Source organism: Lottia gigantea, assembly GCF_000327385.1.
Source record: "Lottia gigantea unplaced genomic scaffold LOTGIsca_14, whole genome shotgun sequence".
NCBI lineage: Eukaryota > Metazoa > Mollusca > Gastropoda > Lottiidae > Lottia > Lottia gigantea.
Window position 1 is genome coordinate 978,758 of NW_008707617.1, and position 19,732 is coordinate 998,489.

The following is a 19,732-nucleotide window of genomic DNA, read 5'->3' on the forward strand; positions in this document are numbered from 1 at the left end:
TGCGGAAAATTCAAATGCAAACAAATAAGTTTTAGAGTACGAAATACTTTGATTCTAAAATTTGAGACTAGCCTTAAACCGGAAGTGCATCTAATTCTCATCTCGTTATGGCCACCAAAACAGATTCGACTCCGAATGAAAAGCCAATTTATCAGCGACAGAGAAGTAACAGTGATCCCCCACTTTCAAAAGACGTTTTGAATACATTAACCTTAGACAGACCAGGTAATTATTCATTCATTTGATGAACAATCCCTTGTTTATTTTATGTAAATAAACGGACACGCCCAAATGTTTTGTAAAATTGTATAGGCCCTATACCTTTATTATTATAGTACTGGGTATAGTCTAACCACTTTTATACAAAATATACAATAGTGAATACAAAATGAATATTAAATTTTGGTGCCAAGCCTATAAAAGTGGGCAACAGCAATATGTACAACAAGCTATTAATATTATGTCATGGATTGGAAACAACAAGACATTAGGATAAGCTTATTATAAGTTTTATTATATATATATAAGTATACATCACAATGTTTCCAGTAGTCAACTTCAGTGATGCGGGTTGGAGGTGTTGGCATCTAAGAAAGAAATGATTTCCTAAATTTGATCCATTGTGAGGCACATACTGTGAATTTCATAGCTCCTTCATAGAGATTAGTTCAATGCCACTGCCCTGGCAAAATTTCCTTTGCATCAAAATCCAAATAAGCCTTAAATGGCATACAGTGGTTTTCCACCTATTCCACCCTTAGTGATTTCCTCTATTTTACATCCTCATGGAATTTTTGCCCGGATTATCTGATTATCCGTACCTATATAGGCCTACAGGTTGACTGGAATTATGTCTCCTTACAGGTCACTGGACTTTCACATGTCAACTGAGATTGGAACTAATGGCAATCATTGTTAGACATGAAAAGGAAATGACTCTAATGTCTTTTCTACAGCCTGCTCTCAAAGAAAGGCCCGAATGAAAGACAAGCCTGTGTCAAAACAAAGATGAATTCCAATGTTTGACTTACACTAGTATTCATGAAGACTGACAAGGCTTCAAAGTAATTTTTCAAGTCCAATGCTCACTAAGACATAAAATCAAATTTTAGTACTGGTATTTGAATTTTTAAGTCGATATAATATTTTAAGCTAAATGTTAAGGTTTTGAAGGAACCCAATCTATATGTATACCAAGGTATTGGACACTTTAAAACAGACCTAGTATGAAAAATAAGATTTGAAGTCTAAATTTCAGGTGGTTATATGCTTATTCCATACTTACTGTTTAAGTACTTCATGTGGAAATATATACAATTGTTTCTGCTACCTGAAGATATTAGAACCTATGTTGTTATCTTCGAAAATATGATTGTTTTTGTCTTATTTTTGACTAAAATGAAAAATGATAATGTGTAACACTGTGATCAAAACTGTAAGAATTGTGCTCATTGGTAGGTAGGATTATTCTGGATTTTTTGTTAACACTTGAACACCCTCTTAAACTATAATTGTATATAGTTATGGTATATGTAATTAATATTGATTATGTTATAGTCATATTTAAATTTGTATAAATTAGCTTTTATTGTGTTAACTGAACACATTTGCTACAAAAATTTTCCAGTTTGAAATATGAAATGATTGCTTTCAGATGGATTTCTCAGACTAAATTTTTCAAATGCAATGATCATTATACATGAAGCTTAGTTATCTGAAGACAACAAATGGAATTTGAAATGACATTTGTTTTATGTTTAGTAGATGTATATACCGCCATTTTATAGCAATTATTATATTATTCATAGAGAAGGATATCAATATATATAATAAACTAATGTAACATATGGTGTCTATATATAGACTTGTTAAAGTCTGACTTCCAGTTTAAACTTGGTATTAAACAGTGGATGATTTTCATGCAACTTGCTGTTTGGTATAATTGTTATTTTTTATGCCTAGAAAAATAAGCTAAAATATTGTTAGAGAATGTAAATTTTATGGAAATCACCTTGTTTTGAAGTAATTCAAGGTCAAGTAATAATAACAGTAATTATTGTGCAGGTATATGTATTTGCATAGCAACTGTATACATGCATAAAATAAAGTACATGCAATTCTACTGTTGACGTACAAGAATTAGGTGGTTAAAATTGATCATATTCATCATTGAACTCTTAAAGCACAAGCATTGTTTTTAAAGCTCAATGTTTCTGTCTGATATATTAGTAATTTCAATGAAGTTTGACATGGATAATTTGTTGATAGAATGGGATATATCCTTTAAGTTGACAGGATGATTTCACTGTTGCTTGACAGTTGGCTGTGAAAATTGATGTCAAAATGGAGACAGTATATAACTTGTTCTTATATTTGGAATGATATTTTGAAGTTAAGGTCTATATCAACCTATTTCTGGCTATTGATATGAAGACAGTAAGTTAATATTTTTTTAAAACTTGATATTTGACATATGAATTCAATAGGCCATTGATCCATAGGCTTATATGATTTGAGTATTTTTAATGTCAATTAAATACAAGTATGGCTTGGAAATAGTAGTTTTCGTGTTTGTTTTCTCATGCAACAAATTCTAAATTAGAAAGTTAACCACTTCTTGATGGATATTTATATCTGAAACAAACATTAACATGAGATGATCAGATATAATGGAATTGTTGTATATGCTCAAGAATCCAATAAATCTGTAGTTGGTTTATTATTTATGATGTCATATTATTTCTTTCACTGCCACCTAATGTTTGTGCATTTGTTCTCAACATCTCATGGATAATAAAGAGGATATGAATTTGTGGGTTTCTATTCTTTCCTAAGTATTATTTTTGTACTATTTTGTTTCACATTATTCAACTATACTCCAAGCTAAATAGTGGAGGAGAAATGTAGCAAGGACATCCGAGCCAATTTCAGTTTATTTCTCAGGAAATAGGGAGTGACAAGCAGGATGTTCTCATGTTTGTTCTTCCTATTCGAAACTTGTTCTATAAAATATGGCCGAAAATTGTTATTCTCTGCATTGATGTGGTGCAAAGTGCTTGGTATGTCATTGTAAACTTCCAAATAGTAAAGAAGGCTGGAAACTAATTTGACACTTGCTGAAATAAAATAGAGGTTTGACTGTCAATTTTAGCTAAAGAACTCTTGATTCTATTTATTTAATTTATCTAATAGACCACCACAAAGTTTTGTAGCTGCCAACATTTGGAGAGAAATTAATATATGCCTGAAATGTATCCAATCTGAGAAAAAAGACCTTGAGAAAGTACAAAATTGTGATGTGAATTTTTGGAGTTACTCCCCTTTGATTGGTAGACTTTTAAAATAGGATGTTAAAGGGATTGTGAAGAGGTTTTTAAATTTTTTAAATCTATCGAGGACACACTGATAACATCATTTTGCACAGTTCCAATTGCAGAAACCAGATAAGCCTGATTGAAAATTGGAATTGTGCAAATTGATGCTATCAGTGTCCCTGATACACATAAACTAAAGTACATGCTGATGCATGTACTTATATTAGCTAAAACTGAAGTAAGTGGGACTTACAATTGTACTTACTTTGATTCTTTTAAATGGTAGAAAATTGGAATATACATTGAGTATCATAGTTAAAGGATGAATGCATTTGACAATATTTCTGCAAATGTGGACTTGCTGAAATATTGTTTCAAACATAAATAAGCTGACGTCATCTACCAATACACATCTGTTATAATTATTGATGAAATCTTGGATTAGTTGACATTTGACTTTTTATGGGAATTTTCCGCACCTGCAGAGAGGCAGATATTTTGGTCTAAATATTCAGCAGTGTCAAAAAGTTCTAAGTAAACCCTGACCTACATTCTTAATGATTATTTTCATGTACATTAAAGCAACTTCCAAATAGTTTATATTTGTGTAACTTTGCATGTTCATTTATTTTTTGGTGATTTTACTTATTGAAGGGAAGTACTTTCGAAACATCATATTTTTATCAAGGCAAACTAAAATTGTTACCATTTTGAACTTGATATTCTAATTCAAAAAATATTTAATTCATAAAATTTGAAAGCAATTAAATGAAAAGGAATGTTTCGTAAACCATAAGTGGAGCTTACTATCTATGATAATATCATACTTTTATTTACCTGGTCATGACCCCTCAGGTAATTCTAGACAGCTATATTAAAATATCAGATTCTCTTATAGATAAATTAATACAGGCAAAGGTACACAATAGATCTTTCTTTAAAGGGGAACAGTCAGCATTTTTCGGGTCTTTATTGTGCTTTAGTCTTAAGAAGTACTAAAACACACGAAAATCGCACAATCCCTTCAAATATACCTCAAATTAGAATTTTCACTGTCTATTCCTATATATGTGTTTTCTATATAATGGCATAGTCTCACTAAAATTCTTGAATAATTATGGATACACATGGATTTGAAGTCTAAAATTTAGACTATGAGCTGTGAACACTATTACTGATTATGTAAGCTAAAATAAATTCCTGTTTCTGAAACTAAGGTATAATTGGTCGAATGGATAGTGAAGGTGCTCCTTTAAGCTCTACATAGACTTACATGGGCTACATAGCATTCATACACAACTTGTATCAAGTACCGGTACTATAACTTACCTTGTATCTTTACCAATTATTTACATTCACTCTTCAGTCGTATATGTCATTGGCTATTTTTACAAGTAATTTGTCACTCCATTCATGTAAAAGGAAGACACTCGTTTGTATTGAATTAAGAGTTGAAGTTTCAAGTTGACCACTTTAGAATTTCATACTGTGTTGATCAAGCTATCTGTTACTTGTAGCATCCTACAGCTTTCACTAGTCACATGACCTAGATCAACCAACCACATCCATTGACATAACAGTATAAGGTTTGATAGTTAAATATACTAGTGTGTACAGACAGAGATAAGGTGTATTAATGTGAATGGACACTGACTAACAATATTTCTAGGATTATTTCACTTTAAATAGTAGACTGGAAGAACCTCCACTCACCCCCAGCCCAGTTCCTGAGGCTAGTGCTCCAGAGCCTCAGGAGAGTGGAGCTTGTGGAACACCTAATGATACAAATATCATTAGTAATCATGTTAGTCCAAACAGTCCGACAACTCCTCGATCTCGAAGTGTTTACAACTTCATGGCTAGAATACGCAGACGTAAAATTACAGGTGAGATTTTTCTTAAATTCAAATTGATGGCCTTGAAGTAGGGCAGAGAAGTGGACAAACTGGTTCAGATCAGATTTATTTGAAATTTTAATACTGACCTAAACACTCTATGTTCAGTCAAAAATTGATCGTGACCAGAATTGACAATGTGTGACAACATATACTTTTGCTTTAGTTTAAGTGAAAACCTGTAATTATTGATTTGTCTTTTGTTGCTATAGAATTCCATTCAATATGCCCTGTTTATATTGTAGTACTAGAATAGCTGCTAGCTATATAGTTGAACTGTAATAGTTAAATATGGAAGGTGTTTGAAACCCTGAGGGGTTTAACAATGGAGATGTCAATTACTCCTATATATATAGAGAGAGAGAGATATTAATTGGTCAGATAGGATATCGACAATAGGATGAAATTGTTATCATCTATTGAATTTTTGAACAAAAGCCAGTTTTGTATTCTTCATATCTAGATCCCTCGACAGTTGGAAGTTGAAAAAGAGCAGACTAATGCCGCTGTTCTGGCAAAATTTCCTTCATTGCACCCTGCTTTGCATTGCTCATCCTATTTAGCCCACTTGGTGCAGAAAAGTAGGACGTAAAACTCCATTCATTTCCTTGAATGAATAGAGTCCTAATAATTATCCTGAATTATCCAACAAGCAATGGCACTATGTATTCTTGCCAAGTGCTTCTCTACCTACTGCACTGCTCTCCCATCTTGCCAAGATACCTACTCTGACTGTAGAGGTCGAAAATACAAATTTCTGAACAGAAGCAGTCAAAAAGTTACATCCATTTTGATGCATTTTGATGGACACATGTCTGGAATGACTAAGACAATTAGTGTCAAGAAATGCTTGCCATGATCAATTGGCTCTTATCAGTTTCTCATTATACTTTTCAACCCCCATTGACAAAGGAAAATGTGAATTTTTATCTGGTGCTGTTTGTTTCAATCAGAAATCAATTGTGGTTATCAAACTTTAGCCCCCCCCACCCCCCCCCTTTCCCAGCTCCATTATACCAAAACAATTAAATGTTTAAGGGGAATACAAGAAAGAGACCAATACATTAGTTTTAAAATGTATTGAGGCATTAGTTATCGTGTTTAAAGTTGGATGCCCTTTGCAAAAATGAGATGGCAATAAGACAATAGAGAAATGAGATAAGCTTAAATATGGTATAAATAGTTGATGTGGATGTACAGAAAAAAAAATTAGCTTGTGTTCCTGAGAGGCTCATGCACTGGCTCAAGGCTGCTCAAATTACAGTCAACTCTTTGTTTTCACTTTTACTCTTTGAAATTTATTCCCTATTTGAAAATGTTCATTCATAATATCCCATTCAGTTTTTTTAGAATTTCAAGTAAAATGTTATTATGATAGTATGACATGAAGCTAATGTATCTTTTATGATCTTTAACAATGACATACATGTTTTGACAAAAATTCAGACCGTAATATAGGCTAGTTAAATAATAAAACTACCATTTGGTTGTTTCATTGTTATCATGATGTAGATAATGATATATGTAATGTATAGTCAGGAGTTTCTAACTCTGTTTGCTAAAGAGATAAAAAAAAAAGTCTGTTGCAATGACATTTGAGTTGTTAAATTCTACAGTTTACTACCAGGTGTGTCATTTCAACTGATACATGATTTAGGTTTTAATTAACAGTCAGTGAATCAACTATTAAGCTTTAAAACATTAGACAATTTTTTTATGGTTTATCTCCAAATGCTTCCTAATTCAACCATAAGCTATTCCCATTCAACTTCTGTCACTTTTTTGTTTTGCCCTTTGTCTCATTCCACCTCCATCCCTGTTTACCACTTTTCCTACTTTTCTCCTTCCCTTTTTTGCCCCTTTCCTTTAATTCCCATTTCACCCATACCCATTAACAAAAGGATTAGACACAAATACACAAAACTTTGTTAAATCGTTCTCTCATGCCTTAAAATCAGCAGTACATTGATCAAACCTTTTACTTGCTGTGTGAAGCCTGTCTGAAGTATTTCATAATAGTCCACTGCAATTCTGCTAAAATAACAGAGACATTCAATTGTCATCGTGAAATGGCCTACTCTTTGGTAGGGAGTCGCGGTGGCTCAGTGAGTTAGGCGCTTGCTAGCTAACCTGAAGGTCCAGGGTTCAATCCCGGCATAGGTCAAGATAATACCTTCGGAGTTTTCAACCCAGTTTCCCCCTGTCAGTGATGCAGGTACGAGGGGCTGACATGGAAAAAGCGTCTAATCGTTCGGATGGGACAATAAACTGAGGCCCCGTGTGCTACAGGCTGTGCATGTTAAAGATCCCTCGTCAGTTGGAAATCGAAAAAGAGCAGGCTAATGCCGCTGTCCTGGCAAATTTCCCTCTTCGCACCCTGCATGGCGTTGCCCGTCTTCATTAGCCCACATGGTGCAGAAAAGTAGGACGTAAAACTCCATTCATTTCATTTCATTTACTCTTTGGACTCCCTTCATTTACAAGGGGTTTCTTAAACTTAAATGTGTATCGGGCGGGGACACTGATTTCCACCTTTCAAATTTTCAATCCAACGTCTGTGGTTCCTGCACTTCCACTAAAACTAAGTGGATGACGTCACTAATCATAAAATCTCCTTTATCACATAAGAACCTTTGTGACTAGAGACTTGTGGTTGACGAACAATAAAAACAAAATTTGAAAACTTTAGACCGTTGTCATTTCCAGACTGTTACTAATATTCTCATGTGTAGATATTACTGATTGTTGTATGGTATTAATAGCTTTAAATTATTTTGAAGTCAAATTCTGATGTGGCAGCCAGTGCCTTTGAATTCCCTGGTGAGCTGATACATAGAACAATATGTTGCAATGGAGGAAAAGTATCACTTTATCATCAAGTTTCATTGAAATCTGCAGATAATGACAGGTGCCACAATATTTGTTACTTTACAACAGAGCTAGCTTTGTACAGTATGTATTTTAATCGTCGACAATAATTGTTTCTTACCCGATTAATCCCGGTTAATTACTAAAGATTATAAAAGGAGTCAAAAACCGCATTTGCGGCGGTAACTCACCGTTAACTTAACTAGAGTAAGTGTAAATGAGTACCCAGGAAGATTTTGGCTAGTTCCCCGTGAATTGAATTGTCCTACAAATCGACAGATACCAAACAACCCATTGAAGATTATGACAGAGTTCAGACGGACTGGCGTCACTGTCACTCATTGCTACAGTCTCTAAAAGATCAAAGGTTTTTTTTATACCAGTAGTGTAATAAATTGAAATAATAAAAATAATAAAATAAAATAATAAATAAAACTTGCTCTTTTTTTTACTTCTTATAAAATTGACGGTTAACCGATTATCTCAAATCAGACCTGGTTAACCGTGAAGTACTACCCGAAATTGGTTAACTGATTAACAGTTTCAACACTATGAGATATACTAATATAGTCTATGTTGATATTGTCATCTACTATTTGTTTTATCATAAATTATACAGTTTGTAAACAGTAATAAAATAGCATACATTATTGACTTGAGTTAAAGGTAATTCTCTATCTATTATGCATGCATGTTAAATCTTTAAGGTCTGTTAATCTGACTCCAAAATATCTATCTGATCTCTTAAATTTAGATATCAAGATCTTCTACATACAGTATTAAAATCTGTACCAATACCAACAACAAAATATAAAACAATTGTGGACAGGTCATTCTGTGTAGCAGGACCACGGTTATGGAATACTTTAAAACACCTCTTTTTGAAAGAACCTTTACTAATACCACCTGTTTGTGTGTATAGATATTGACTAATGTAGATATATATATGTTTGTAAAGCGCCATTGAATGCTCATGTTATAGCAGTAATGAGCGGTATACCAAGATCAATAAGCTTACTCTTATTCTTAATGAAAAGGGGGAAGTCCCACTTTGATCTGATGTAGATTAGATTACAACGCCCATGTTTAGTCATCAATAAATTCACAATGATGTAACAATTGATATCCAGAACACCTGATGTCACTCTCTACTAAATATATCTACTAATATAAGCTTATACTAGATATATCTATTATGTAAATTCAGTATAAAAGAAGCAATAGTTTTTGTCAATGAAGTTTAAAAAGGATATTCAACAAAGCACGATTTAGATTTGAATTGATAACATAATTGTATTTTTAATGTTTTTTTAAAGATGGGTTTCCCTATTTTTCAGCATCAAATTCAGCAAACTATTTGATTAATTGGTGTTTCTATTGAATTCCTTTAAAGGGACATTCCACTTTTTTGTAGGTAGAAAATTTTTTTTGGCTCAAAATCGTGAAAACTATGAACCAAAATCTGAAAGTTTTAACTAAAAAAATCCAGCCATTTTTTTTTAACGTCGCAACTATACATAACCTTTTAAAGTTTGTTATGCTTTTTGCAAGCTACCGTATAGATTTATGTAAAATAAACACGTAATCGTAGAAAAAATTGTCTTCTACGTTTTCAACCAAATATAACGAGCCATTATAAAGCCAAAACTAGGTCAAATTGCTTAATTAACAATTAGTACTCTCGTTTTTAATTAACCCTTTTAAAACAAATTCAGTTTAATCAAGTTGATACATAGATATAAATAGCATACTTTAGAAATATTTTCAGGTATAATTTACGATGTTTTTGATAATGAAAATGTTTTACAAAAAGAGCAGAATGCCACTTTAAACAGTTAAGTAGCCCTAATGTAAATTATTGGCCTATTTGAAAAATTGAAGTTTGTATAAAAATGACATTGTATAGGTAACTAGTTAGTCAAATACCTATAACAGTAGATACTATAGAGTGATTTATTAGTAAATCTGCCCTCCAGCTAGAAGTTAATTATGACTATATAGTATTGTGACCAGACCTTACCAAATAAATTATAACTATCATGTTCTATAGGTAGATTATGTCATTTACATAACCCAATAATACACTTCATTATATTGTCAGATGTTAGTCCATTTTCACTTGGCCAATTGATTAGTAAAAGTAGTGGGTTGCAAACAAAATGACCAAATAAGAAGTAGCTTAGATCCACGGTTCACTGGTCACTTAGTATTCCGAATTATCTAACTCAATCTGGCCTCTGATAGATATTTGCTTGTGTAGTCAAAAAATGGTATGTCTGAACTACAAAATTATCCATTTCTGAATATATCTAGGTTTGGCGGATCTGAGGCTTCTAAATAGGTTAAAAAAAACTTCGCCTTTAGATGCGTTTACACCAACTTTCAAAATAGCTTGATCAGAGGCTGGAATAGAGGCAGATGTTACGGTCTAGTCTCTAAGATACATGGTAATCATGCTAGTGTTACAACCTTCTGCTTTTCATTGGTCTAATTATTTCACAATCTTGTAAAGAGTGCAATCAAATTCTACTTCTGAACCAAAAATAATATGTCCAATGCATCCACAGCCCTAGATCTAAGTCTTAGATGGTGATGAGAGCATAGGATCAAAAAAGCACTGGCCTAGGTCACAAAAAAAAAAGGATTAACTTTGTGACATCCAGACAAAAAGCTTTATTTGGGGTCAAATAAATTAAAAATAAGTGTACAGCTCCATTTTATTCCTTTTCACACTTCCTTTCAAATTCTGGACATTTTGACTATCAACTATAAAAGTGTTGGTTTCAGATTAAATAACTCATATCCACTATGAATACATCAAGTCAGGACTATCTTCATTTTCTTAAAAATTAATTAATTTTGACCTTTTTATGGGTGGTAGATATTCTTTGTAGCAGTTTGGTCTACATTCAAAGATAAGCTTGTACTTAGTCTCAGTTATTAAAGGGATTGTAAAGAGGTTTTCTAAAAATTTGTATGTGTATCGGAGACACTGATAGCATCAATTTTAACCATTCCAATTTTCAGTCAGACGTCTGTGGTTCCTGTAATTCTATAAAAATAAGAGTCTGATGATGTCACTAATCGCGAAGGCGTATTTTGCGATTAGCCACCACATCAAGCACTTATTTTTTTATGGAATTTTACCAACACGTCTGATATGAAAGTCGAAAGGATCAGATTGATGCAAACAGTATCATCAATACACATAAAATTTTTTTTTAGAAAACCTCTTTACAATCCCTTTAAGTCCTTCAAGATTCAGTTATTGAGGTCATTATGAAAATATGAAATTATTTTTTTATCAACATCATGGACAAAAGCCATGAATGTCATCCATCAATATAATTATGACAGGTAAAGTAAAATGTCACTCAATAGTATTGTTCTGGTTAAATAGAGTTATTTCCCTTTATTCATAATCGTATTAGTTTTATTGATCACATGAAATTGAATGGAGTATTACATTCTTTTTTTCTGCTCTTAAACAGTCTGGTGGAATCCAATACCCTATGCAGTGATGGCACATTTTTTTTCAATTTTCAATCGTAGAACCTTGTTTAAACCCCTTTTACATTACTCAGAATGGAACAGGTGAATTTTGTGTAATGTAAACAGGCGAACGCTCTTAAAACCAATTCTGTCCAAATCTGCTGAGGTGGTCTCGGAATGGTTCTCAAAATGGATTCAATAAAGTAGTGATATGTAATTGGTAACTGTGTGCGACCCTCACCCTTCCCGTGGAATTTAGTCATTTATCAGTGAAATTGTTGTGGATTACATCACGGTGACTACAAGGGTTAATTTGAACTTCTTTAAGAAGAGTTCCACAGATAACTGTGCTGAGAACACTGCACTACATTTACACTACAACTGAAGAACCATTCTCAGACCACTTGATTGAGTGTAATGTAAATGGGCACACCAAGAACTGAAAGCTTTATAGCTGTTTGGTGTAAAAGGGGCTTTTAATTTTCTGCTCCAAAAAAGGAGACATGTTTTTGCACTAATATCTGCTCATCTGTGATTATCTCAAATGAAGTCAAATGAGGTAGGACCATGAACGCCATTAACTGTGCAATTAAGAACATTTTTTTCAAAACAACAGGATTAACCTACTGACTTTAGATTTCTGAATGTGGAGGTATTTTGAGGCAAAGTAGTAGTTATTATTTTTATATTTTTGATTTTTAAATTTTAACACTTCAATGAAATTTTATAAATACATTGTGTCAAAGATGATAAAATAGTTCAAAGAGTACATTGACATATAAATTGTCACAGAGCTATGATAACTGTATTCATATCTTTAGCATATTTTTAAAAATAGCATATCATTTCCTTATGGCTGTGTTGTATACAGTTTCAAAGTGAGAAAATACACCTTTCTTATTGTGACTAGTTTCTGTTGAATATTAAATGATAGATTAGAATGTATTGTGACAAATACAGGTATGCTTTATGAATGAAAATGTAATATAAATAAATTATGAGGCTAGCTGGGGTAACATTTATTACTGTAAGTACAGTAAGAGTGTATCCAATCCTAGCATTTCATTTCATCAAGTGTGTATAGTGACTATAACAAATACCTACGTGGGTATATAATATAATATAAATGTTTAAGAATAGATCTAGTCTCACTCCTTTTACTGGTATACCTTGTTTCGTTAGAAGAGGTCTTATTTTTTTCATAAAGTCGTTTGACCGAACCCTTTGGTATTAAGTAAACATGAGTTAAATTGAAGTAAGAATTCTGTCTTGTTGTCTTAAAGTCGGAGAAAAATGTCAGCCAGCTAATTAAAATGGCTGTTTGCTTGATGTGTTTTTGTGATTAGCCTGATTGATTGTTATTATGACGGAGGTAGCGAAAAATGTCTCTGGTTCCGTCATTTTAAAATCGGTGAAAGAACTCGATATAGGTAAGAAAATTTATGTCATATATATTCCCTAAGTGAGCAATATGGTTGGCAGAATGCCTATTTACCTTTTGTTTATTAACTTGTTACCTTCAGATGTACAAATTAGGGTTTTTCTTATGTTAGTAAAGTTTCAATGATGAGTTCATTCATGTGTTTGGTTCAGCTTCTCTTTAATGTAATTTGTCTGTAGTACAAGATAAAGTTAAAAGCTTGTGCTCACTGCAAGATGGAGTGCCTATCTTTCATTTCACTCCGAGATGATTTGCCAAACTTGCCTTCAACTTTATTAACTTTATGTTCATTACAAGACAAAGTGTCAATATTATAATTATCTAACTTGTGTTCACTGCTAATTGAAGTGCCTGTATTTTATATCTAACTTGAGTTCACTGCTAGATGAAGACCAGTATTATGAATATTGTTTGTGTTCACTGCCAGATGAAGTGCCTATCTTATATTTTACATGTGTTCACAAAAAAAGGCGAAGTGCTTTGCTTATATTTAACTTATGTTCACACAAAAATTTGAAGTGTCAACATCACAACATGATTAAGTGCCAATCATGTATGTACACTGAGTTTACTTAAAGATTAAGTGCCAGTCCTATATTAAATTTGTGGTCACGGCAAGTGTCAAGTTTACATTCAATGGATTCTTATCTTTAAAGGGATTGATTGGGGGTTGATTTTAGTCTAGAATATATGTAAATAGTCTTCAGAAGTACTAGGTACAAAAATCGCATACCGGTAATTCCTTCAAAATTATCTCAAACAAGGAATTTTTTCTCCTATTTCTATAAATGTCTTTTCTATATATGTCTGACTCTCAAGAAAAGATGAGTTGTCATTTTAATTTTCAAATGCGGATAATTCTTCACACACTTTGATTTGAAGGTTTCACTTCACTTCACTTACACAGAGTCTCATAAAAGCCCAGGCCACAAAGTAAAGATTTATGTTGATTATTAGTGAATCACTTATAGTGATGGTAATTAATTTGGTATCACTTCTTTTGGAGGTATTACTGACCCTTTTCATTAAGTATTTGTACCTTCGGAAAATCATTGATATGTTTATTGTCTGTCAGAAATGAACATGATTGTTGAAGACCACCAACTAGGATATTACTGGGTTAAAATGGCTATTAAGTAATGTTACCAGTTACCAATTAACACATTTCAATGTATAAATACCAACAATGATATTAAGGGCATTGTAGGGTGTGGTTACCATTGCATTTATCTCACTAATGATCAATCAATTTATCATAGAAATGAATTGACATTACTTGACATATATCCTGTATCGGGATTCTGTATCATAGTTGATATTATAGGCTATATTGTGCTTTAAGTCTTAAGAAGTACTAAAATGAATGAAATTGGTATAATCCCTTCAAATATACCTTAAAATAGAAATTTCACTGTCTATTCCTATATATGTGTTTTCTATATATGGCATGGTCTCATTAAAATTCAAGTCGAATTTTTAACTTTGAAACATGAATAATTATGGACACATGGATTTGAAGACTCCAATTTCGATGATGAGCTGTGAATACTATTACTGATTATGTAAGCGAAAAAAATTCCTTAAAGGTGCTCCTTTAAGTCATTTACAGTCAACATGTATTTTAGGTAAATCTCATGAATAAAACATGACAGACGAACCCTTACATAAGAAAATGTTCATTTTGAATGGTTAACCTGCTTGATATCAAATTATACTGTGTACATTGCTTATGGTGCATTTTCAATTTCTTTTTATACTTTGATGTGGTATATAAGCTTACGACAAATTTCTTTTGATAGGTGTTAATTCAATACTTTTCAATTCAAAAATCAAAGGTATATCTTAAATACTCTATCTTAAAAAAAGATAAGAATGTACGTATCAAATTTAAAGTCTCACACTTAGTCAATAAGAGTACCAGTATAATATATTCATCAGATAAGACTTACCAGGTGAAAAGAAATAGAATCTCTTTGTAAGATCTTATACCCATGAAACACAGAAATTATATATTTCAAAATTACTTAGTTTAATGGATTTGTTGGATTACAGTACTGAGGTATTCTGTTGTATAGTCATGACACTAGGCCACGTATTCTCGAAACGATCTTGGCGCTAGGATGTCCTAGAATCAATGTTAGAAGATAAGAACTTAGGATATCCTAGGGCTAAGATCGTTTCGTTAAAAAATTTCAATATACTTTAGTATATCTTGAACTTAAAGATAATTTATATACCTACATAAGTTTATACTACACATTGGTATGTTGTGACGTATATTTGTCAATATGAAAAGACATTAATATGTCAAAGTTGTCATGAACTTTGACTGGTCACTTTTTAACCTGTATTATCATATATTTAAGTAGTATTTTCTTTCCATGTATAATTTAGATGAGATTGTTGACCAATGTTAAATTTTATTTGGTTGATGTTTTGTGATCTAGCTCATAGCAGGTTGGTTATAAAATTCTAAGTCTAAGTGGGATATCTCAAGCAGATGTAAAGGAATTTTTGCCACCATGGAGAACGCTATTATAATGAATCACATAAGAACTGGAACTGTAATGTTATTATTGTCTATGTATGAGACCATCTTGTGAACATCAATGGGTCAGAAACATACCATCTTCATGGCCTCCAATGACAATAAAAATTTTGGAAATTGAAAACTTTTGAAAAGTTGAAATGAAAACAAAATAAAACAATGAGTTTTATAAACTGCTGGAGGGTGAATTGAAAGACAATCAATCTCTTTTGCCGGTAAAAAAAATGAATAATGCAGATTTGATAAAATAATCTATTTCATATTGGTTAAAACTAGTGTTGGGTATCGTCTATCAAATCACGATACGATAGTTTCAAGTGTCACGGTATGATACGATATGTTTCACAATACAAGAGTCATGGTATGATCACGATACAAGGGTCATGACACTATATGTGATCCTGTATAGGGATATTTTTGACAATTCATACTTAAGTCTAAGAAACTGGAATTTTTTAGCTGAGCTAATCAGTAATAGTGTTCACAGCTCACTGTCGAAATATTAGCCTTTAAATCCATGTATCAAGAATTATCTGTGGCTGAATGTTGAAATGACGACTCGTCAATTTAAGATACTCTGTGATAAATAGAAAAGACATATAAAGAAATAGTGAGTAAAATTCCTAGTTTGAAGTATTTTTAAAGGACTTATGTGATTTTCATATATTTCTAATACTTCTGAAGACTATATAATCAAGTTTAAAAGCAACCCCCAAAAAGAGCCCACCTGTCCCTTTAAACGAAAGTGTCGCCCTTACAAATAAAGGTACAGAATGGTAAAATTGTCAGGTCATGTAGGCTACTCTACCTTTCCAGTAGATTTATTTATGCAATTTATTTATCATATTATTAGAATAAATAAATCAAAACATCAGAGACTGGACTTTGAACCCAGAAGATTATCAGTTCAATTATTATCTGCAGAGGCAAGTGCCAAAAGATTAAAATTATCCACAAAAAAAAAACTTCCTACAAAGGCATTGTTGGACTTAACGATTTTTAAATTACACTTCTGGTGCTGGGTTCTCTCTCCCCTCCTACTACTAATGATAGTTTCAACAATTCTTTTTGTTTGAAATAAACCATCATTTCCTTATCTTACACACAAAGAGTTGATATTTTTTTAAGTGTTGTATTGTTTTGGATTAATATATGTAACAAGTTGTTAAGATATTTGTTAAAGATGTTAGTAAAATGTTAACCTAAATGAAAGTATAGTATCTGTACTTGTACTAAATTGTATAATTGGGCAAGTTTAAACATCTACAATTATTAGATGCAGAGTTATTGCCCCTGTTCATGAACATTTGAATTCAGTTTCAGTTGAATTGTTTCAAATATTACGATCCATTTTAGGCTATTATTTATTAACTGAAGATTTGTTGTTTTCACAACTGTAAATATCTGTAGATATATGACGTCAATAAGTGTAAAATATGCTTTATCACACAAGGATTTCGTGTATAGTGAAGTCATAAAACGCTTAGTTTTAATAAAATTGTAGGAACCACAGACATCTGATTGAAAATTGGAATCTGCAAATTGATGCAACAGTGTCCCTGATACAAATAAAAAATTTAGAAAACCTTTTTACAATGCCTTTAATGAAAATCCTAAACTCACTTAATAATATTTTTTAATATTATTAAAAATTATAATTCATTTGCCATATGGAGACACGACTGAGTCCTATTTTTGTGAGACTGGCACACCCTTCACGTTTGATGATTTTTTGTAATTTTTTCTATTTTAGACAGTAGAAAAAATGGTGATATGAAAACAGGATCACTGGGTATGAATACTCCCCCTCCAGAGAGAAAGAGCAAATTCTCAGCATTAGGTAGATTATTTAAACCTTGGAAATGGAAGCGAAAAAAAAAGAGTGAGAAAATAGAAAAAACAGCTGTAGGTAAGTTCTAGTGTGTCAAATTATCAAGATTGTAAATAAGGTATAAGCTACTCATATATCCATATTGATTTGGTGGTAAAATTAATTAATTGATCGATTTATTAAAACAATAAACAACCACAAAATACCATGATCAATTTGTTTCCTTGAAAACATTGATGGGCTATGCGATAACCACCCCTCGAACAAAGTTTATATGAATTATCTATGATTAGAAATATAGGTGAATCAACTATTTTGATGGACTTATCAGTTTTAGTGATTTCAAATCTGTCACCCTTCTTGTGCAATATTTAATGTTGTCAATGGCCGTCTGCTTCCACTTGCCTGAACTAATGACAGGTTATCTTGACACCTAAAGGACTGGTGCGGGCACACAAGGGTTTTGGTCAGAGACTTTTGTCGTAGATTAGAGTCTTGTCTTGAGTTTCAACAATTGGCACAGGCAGACGAGGAGACAAAAATCTCCAGTCGGTCGTTTTCCACCTTGTTGATAATAATGTGCAGAGCATGCAAATGAAAGGAAAAGGAATCTGATTGGATGATGACAGTCTGTCTTGCAGACGATAAAGCTATCGGAGACAATTATCAAACTTGTTTGATATAAATCCTGTCAGTGACACGATCATTTTGTTGTGAAAGCTTGGACACACGCTAGATTTTACTCAAGATTTGAGTCAAAACAAAAATCTCCGACTAAGACTGCTAGTTTGCCCTCACCTTTATTCGCCTGCAGTGGTGGTTAGCTTAGACCCTGATGGGAACCAGTGTGACACTCAAATCCTGAAAGTCTCAGGTGCAATCCTAACTTTTTCAGATTTTTCAATCTCCCTCCCCCAGTGATACAGACCAATGTCATTCAGAGGGAAATAGGTAAAACAGCAATAAGAGAAGACTCAGGAAAAATAGAAGTCGAATTCCTTCAGTAAAAACATTGAGTTTCCTGCTTTCTTGAGCCTATAACTATAATATGAATTGATATTTTTAGATTTAGAACGTAAAATATCTATGAGAACAAGTCGTGATGAATTGATTAGAAAAGGTGTTTTAAAAGATGTTGAAGAAATACCACAAACTAATCATTTGCCAAAGATAGGTAAGAGAGTCTATGATTTATTCTTTTATGTTAGTGGAAGTTTTTAGAATATTTTACTATATGTCAAGACTTCGGGCGAGGTGAATATGGCAACAATTGATGATTCCGAAAAATATATATAATTTATAATATAATTAATATATAATATATATATATAATAATATAATTATAATAGATTAGAATGTATGTATAGTGTTCCAGCATCTTTGTCAAAACTCCTTGGTTTTAATAACATACACTGCGTACAGGTCAGCAAAAAAATCTGGAGATCGGGTGAAAATCTGGATATTTGCCTTGAAAAATCTGTAGATTTTTGCATAAATTGCTCTGTAAAAAAAAAGATAAGCCTTAATAATAAGCTATGTAAATTAATTATTTATCATAGGCCTATATATGATGCCTACTTGATACAGTAAAAATTAACAAATGCAAACAGGCTAAGCATACCCAGGCATGAAATAACTCTAGAAATAGTGTCTGACATTCTTAGGCTTCTGCTGCTCTCTCAAGGGGGATCACTCTAATTCTTAATACAATATCAAATGTTATATCATACAAAACTACGAATGAATCTTACATGTAATCTCTGTCTCGACTTAAAAAGTGAAATTTTGAAAAAGGTCTAATATTTAAAGGCTAAAAAATGGCTTAGCTGAACCATGAGGCCTTTGTAAGAAATTCGACTTGCTAAGTCGAGGTAGAAATCAAAATGGCGGTGAATTATATGCGTGTGTGTTATTTCCATGTAAGAACCATACATTGTTTTGTATGATATTATATTATATTATAAAAGAGTTACACCAACACCTTGAATGTAATTGAATTGATGAATGAATATGATTTTGAACAAATATGAAATCGGTCATGTTGCCATTGCACATTTACACACATTTGAAATGTTTCTAACAATCAACATACTGGTGTCAATAATAAATGATCGCTTTACTACATGTTTTGCCTCTTCATGTTTTTAAAAAAACTAAGTTCTCAAACACCAATGATAAATCATATTGTCACAGGTATAAATTATGGGAGTACAAAATGCTCTGATTTATAGCTCAGAACTTGTCGAGTTCAATCAAATTAATATGAACTTTTTTTGAAGATGAGCTTTAAATATCTCTTTGATATTGTTAAAATTTACAATAATAAAATATTTGCACTGTTAA

At 32.2% G+C, this 19,732-nt stretch overlaps 2 protein-coding genes across 2 annotated transcripts; both read left to right on the top strand.

The window, feature by feature from the left end:
* Positions 1–107: 107 nt before the first annotated feature.
* Positions 108–9,556, top strand: LOTGIDRAFT_157436 (hypothetical protein; the record flags this gene model as incomplete). The annotated part of the gene is made up of 4 exons (XM_009049648.1): positions 108–225; positions 2,393–2,436; positions 4,984–5,200; positions 9,492–9,556. The coding sequence occupies 4 exons, from the start codon at positions 108–110 to the stop codon at positions 9,554–9,556; spliced, it is 444 nt and encodes a 147-aa protein (XP_009047896.1).
* Positions 9,557–12,932: 3,376 nt separating this feature from the next.
* Positions 12,933–18,971, top strand: LOTGIDRAFT_157437 (hypothetical protein; the record flags this gene model as incomplete). The annotated part of the gene is made up of 4 exons (XM_009049649.1): positions 12,933–12,999; positions 17,312–17,467; positions 18,456–18,563; positions 18,949–18,971. 4 exons carry the CDS (start codon positions 12,933–12,935, stop codon positions 18,969–18,971), a joined length of 354 nt encoding a protein of 117 aa, XP_009047897.1.
* Positions 18,972–19,732: the final 761 nt, after the last annotated feature.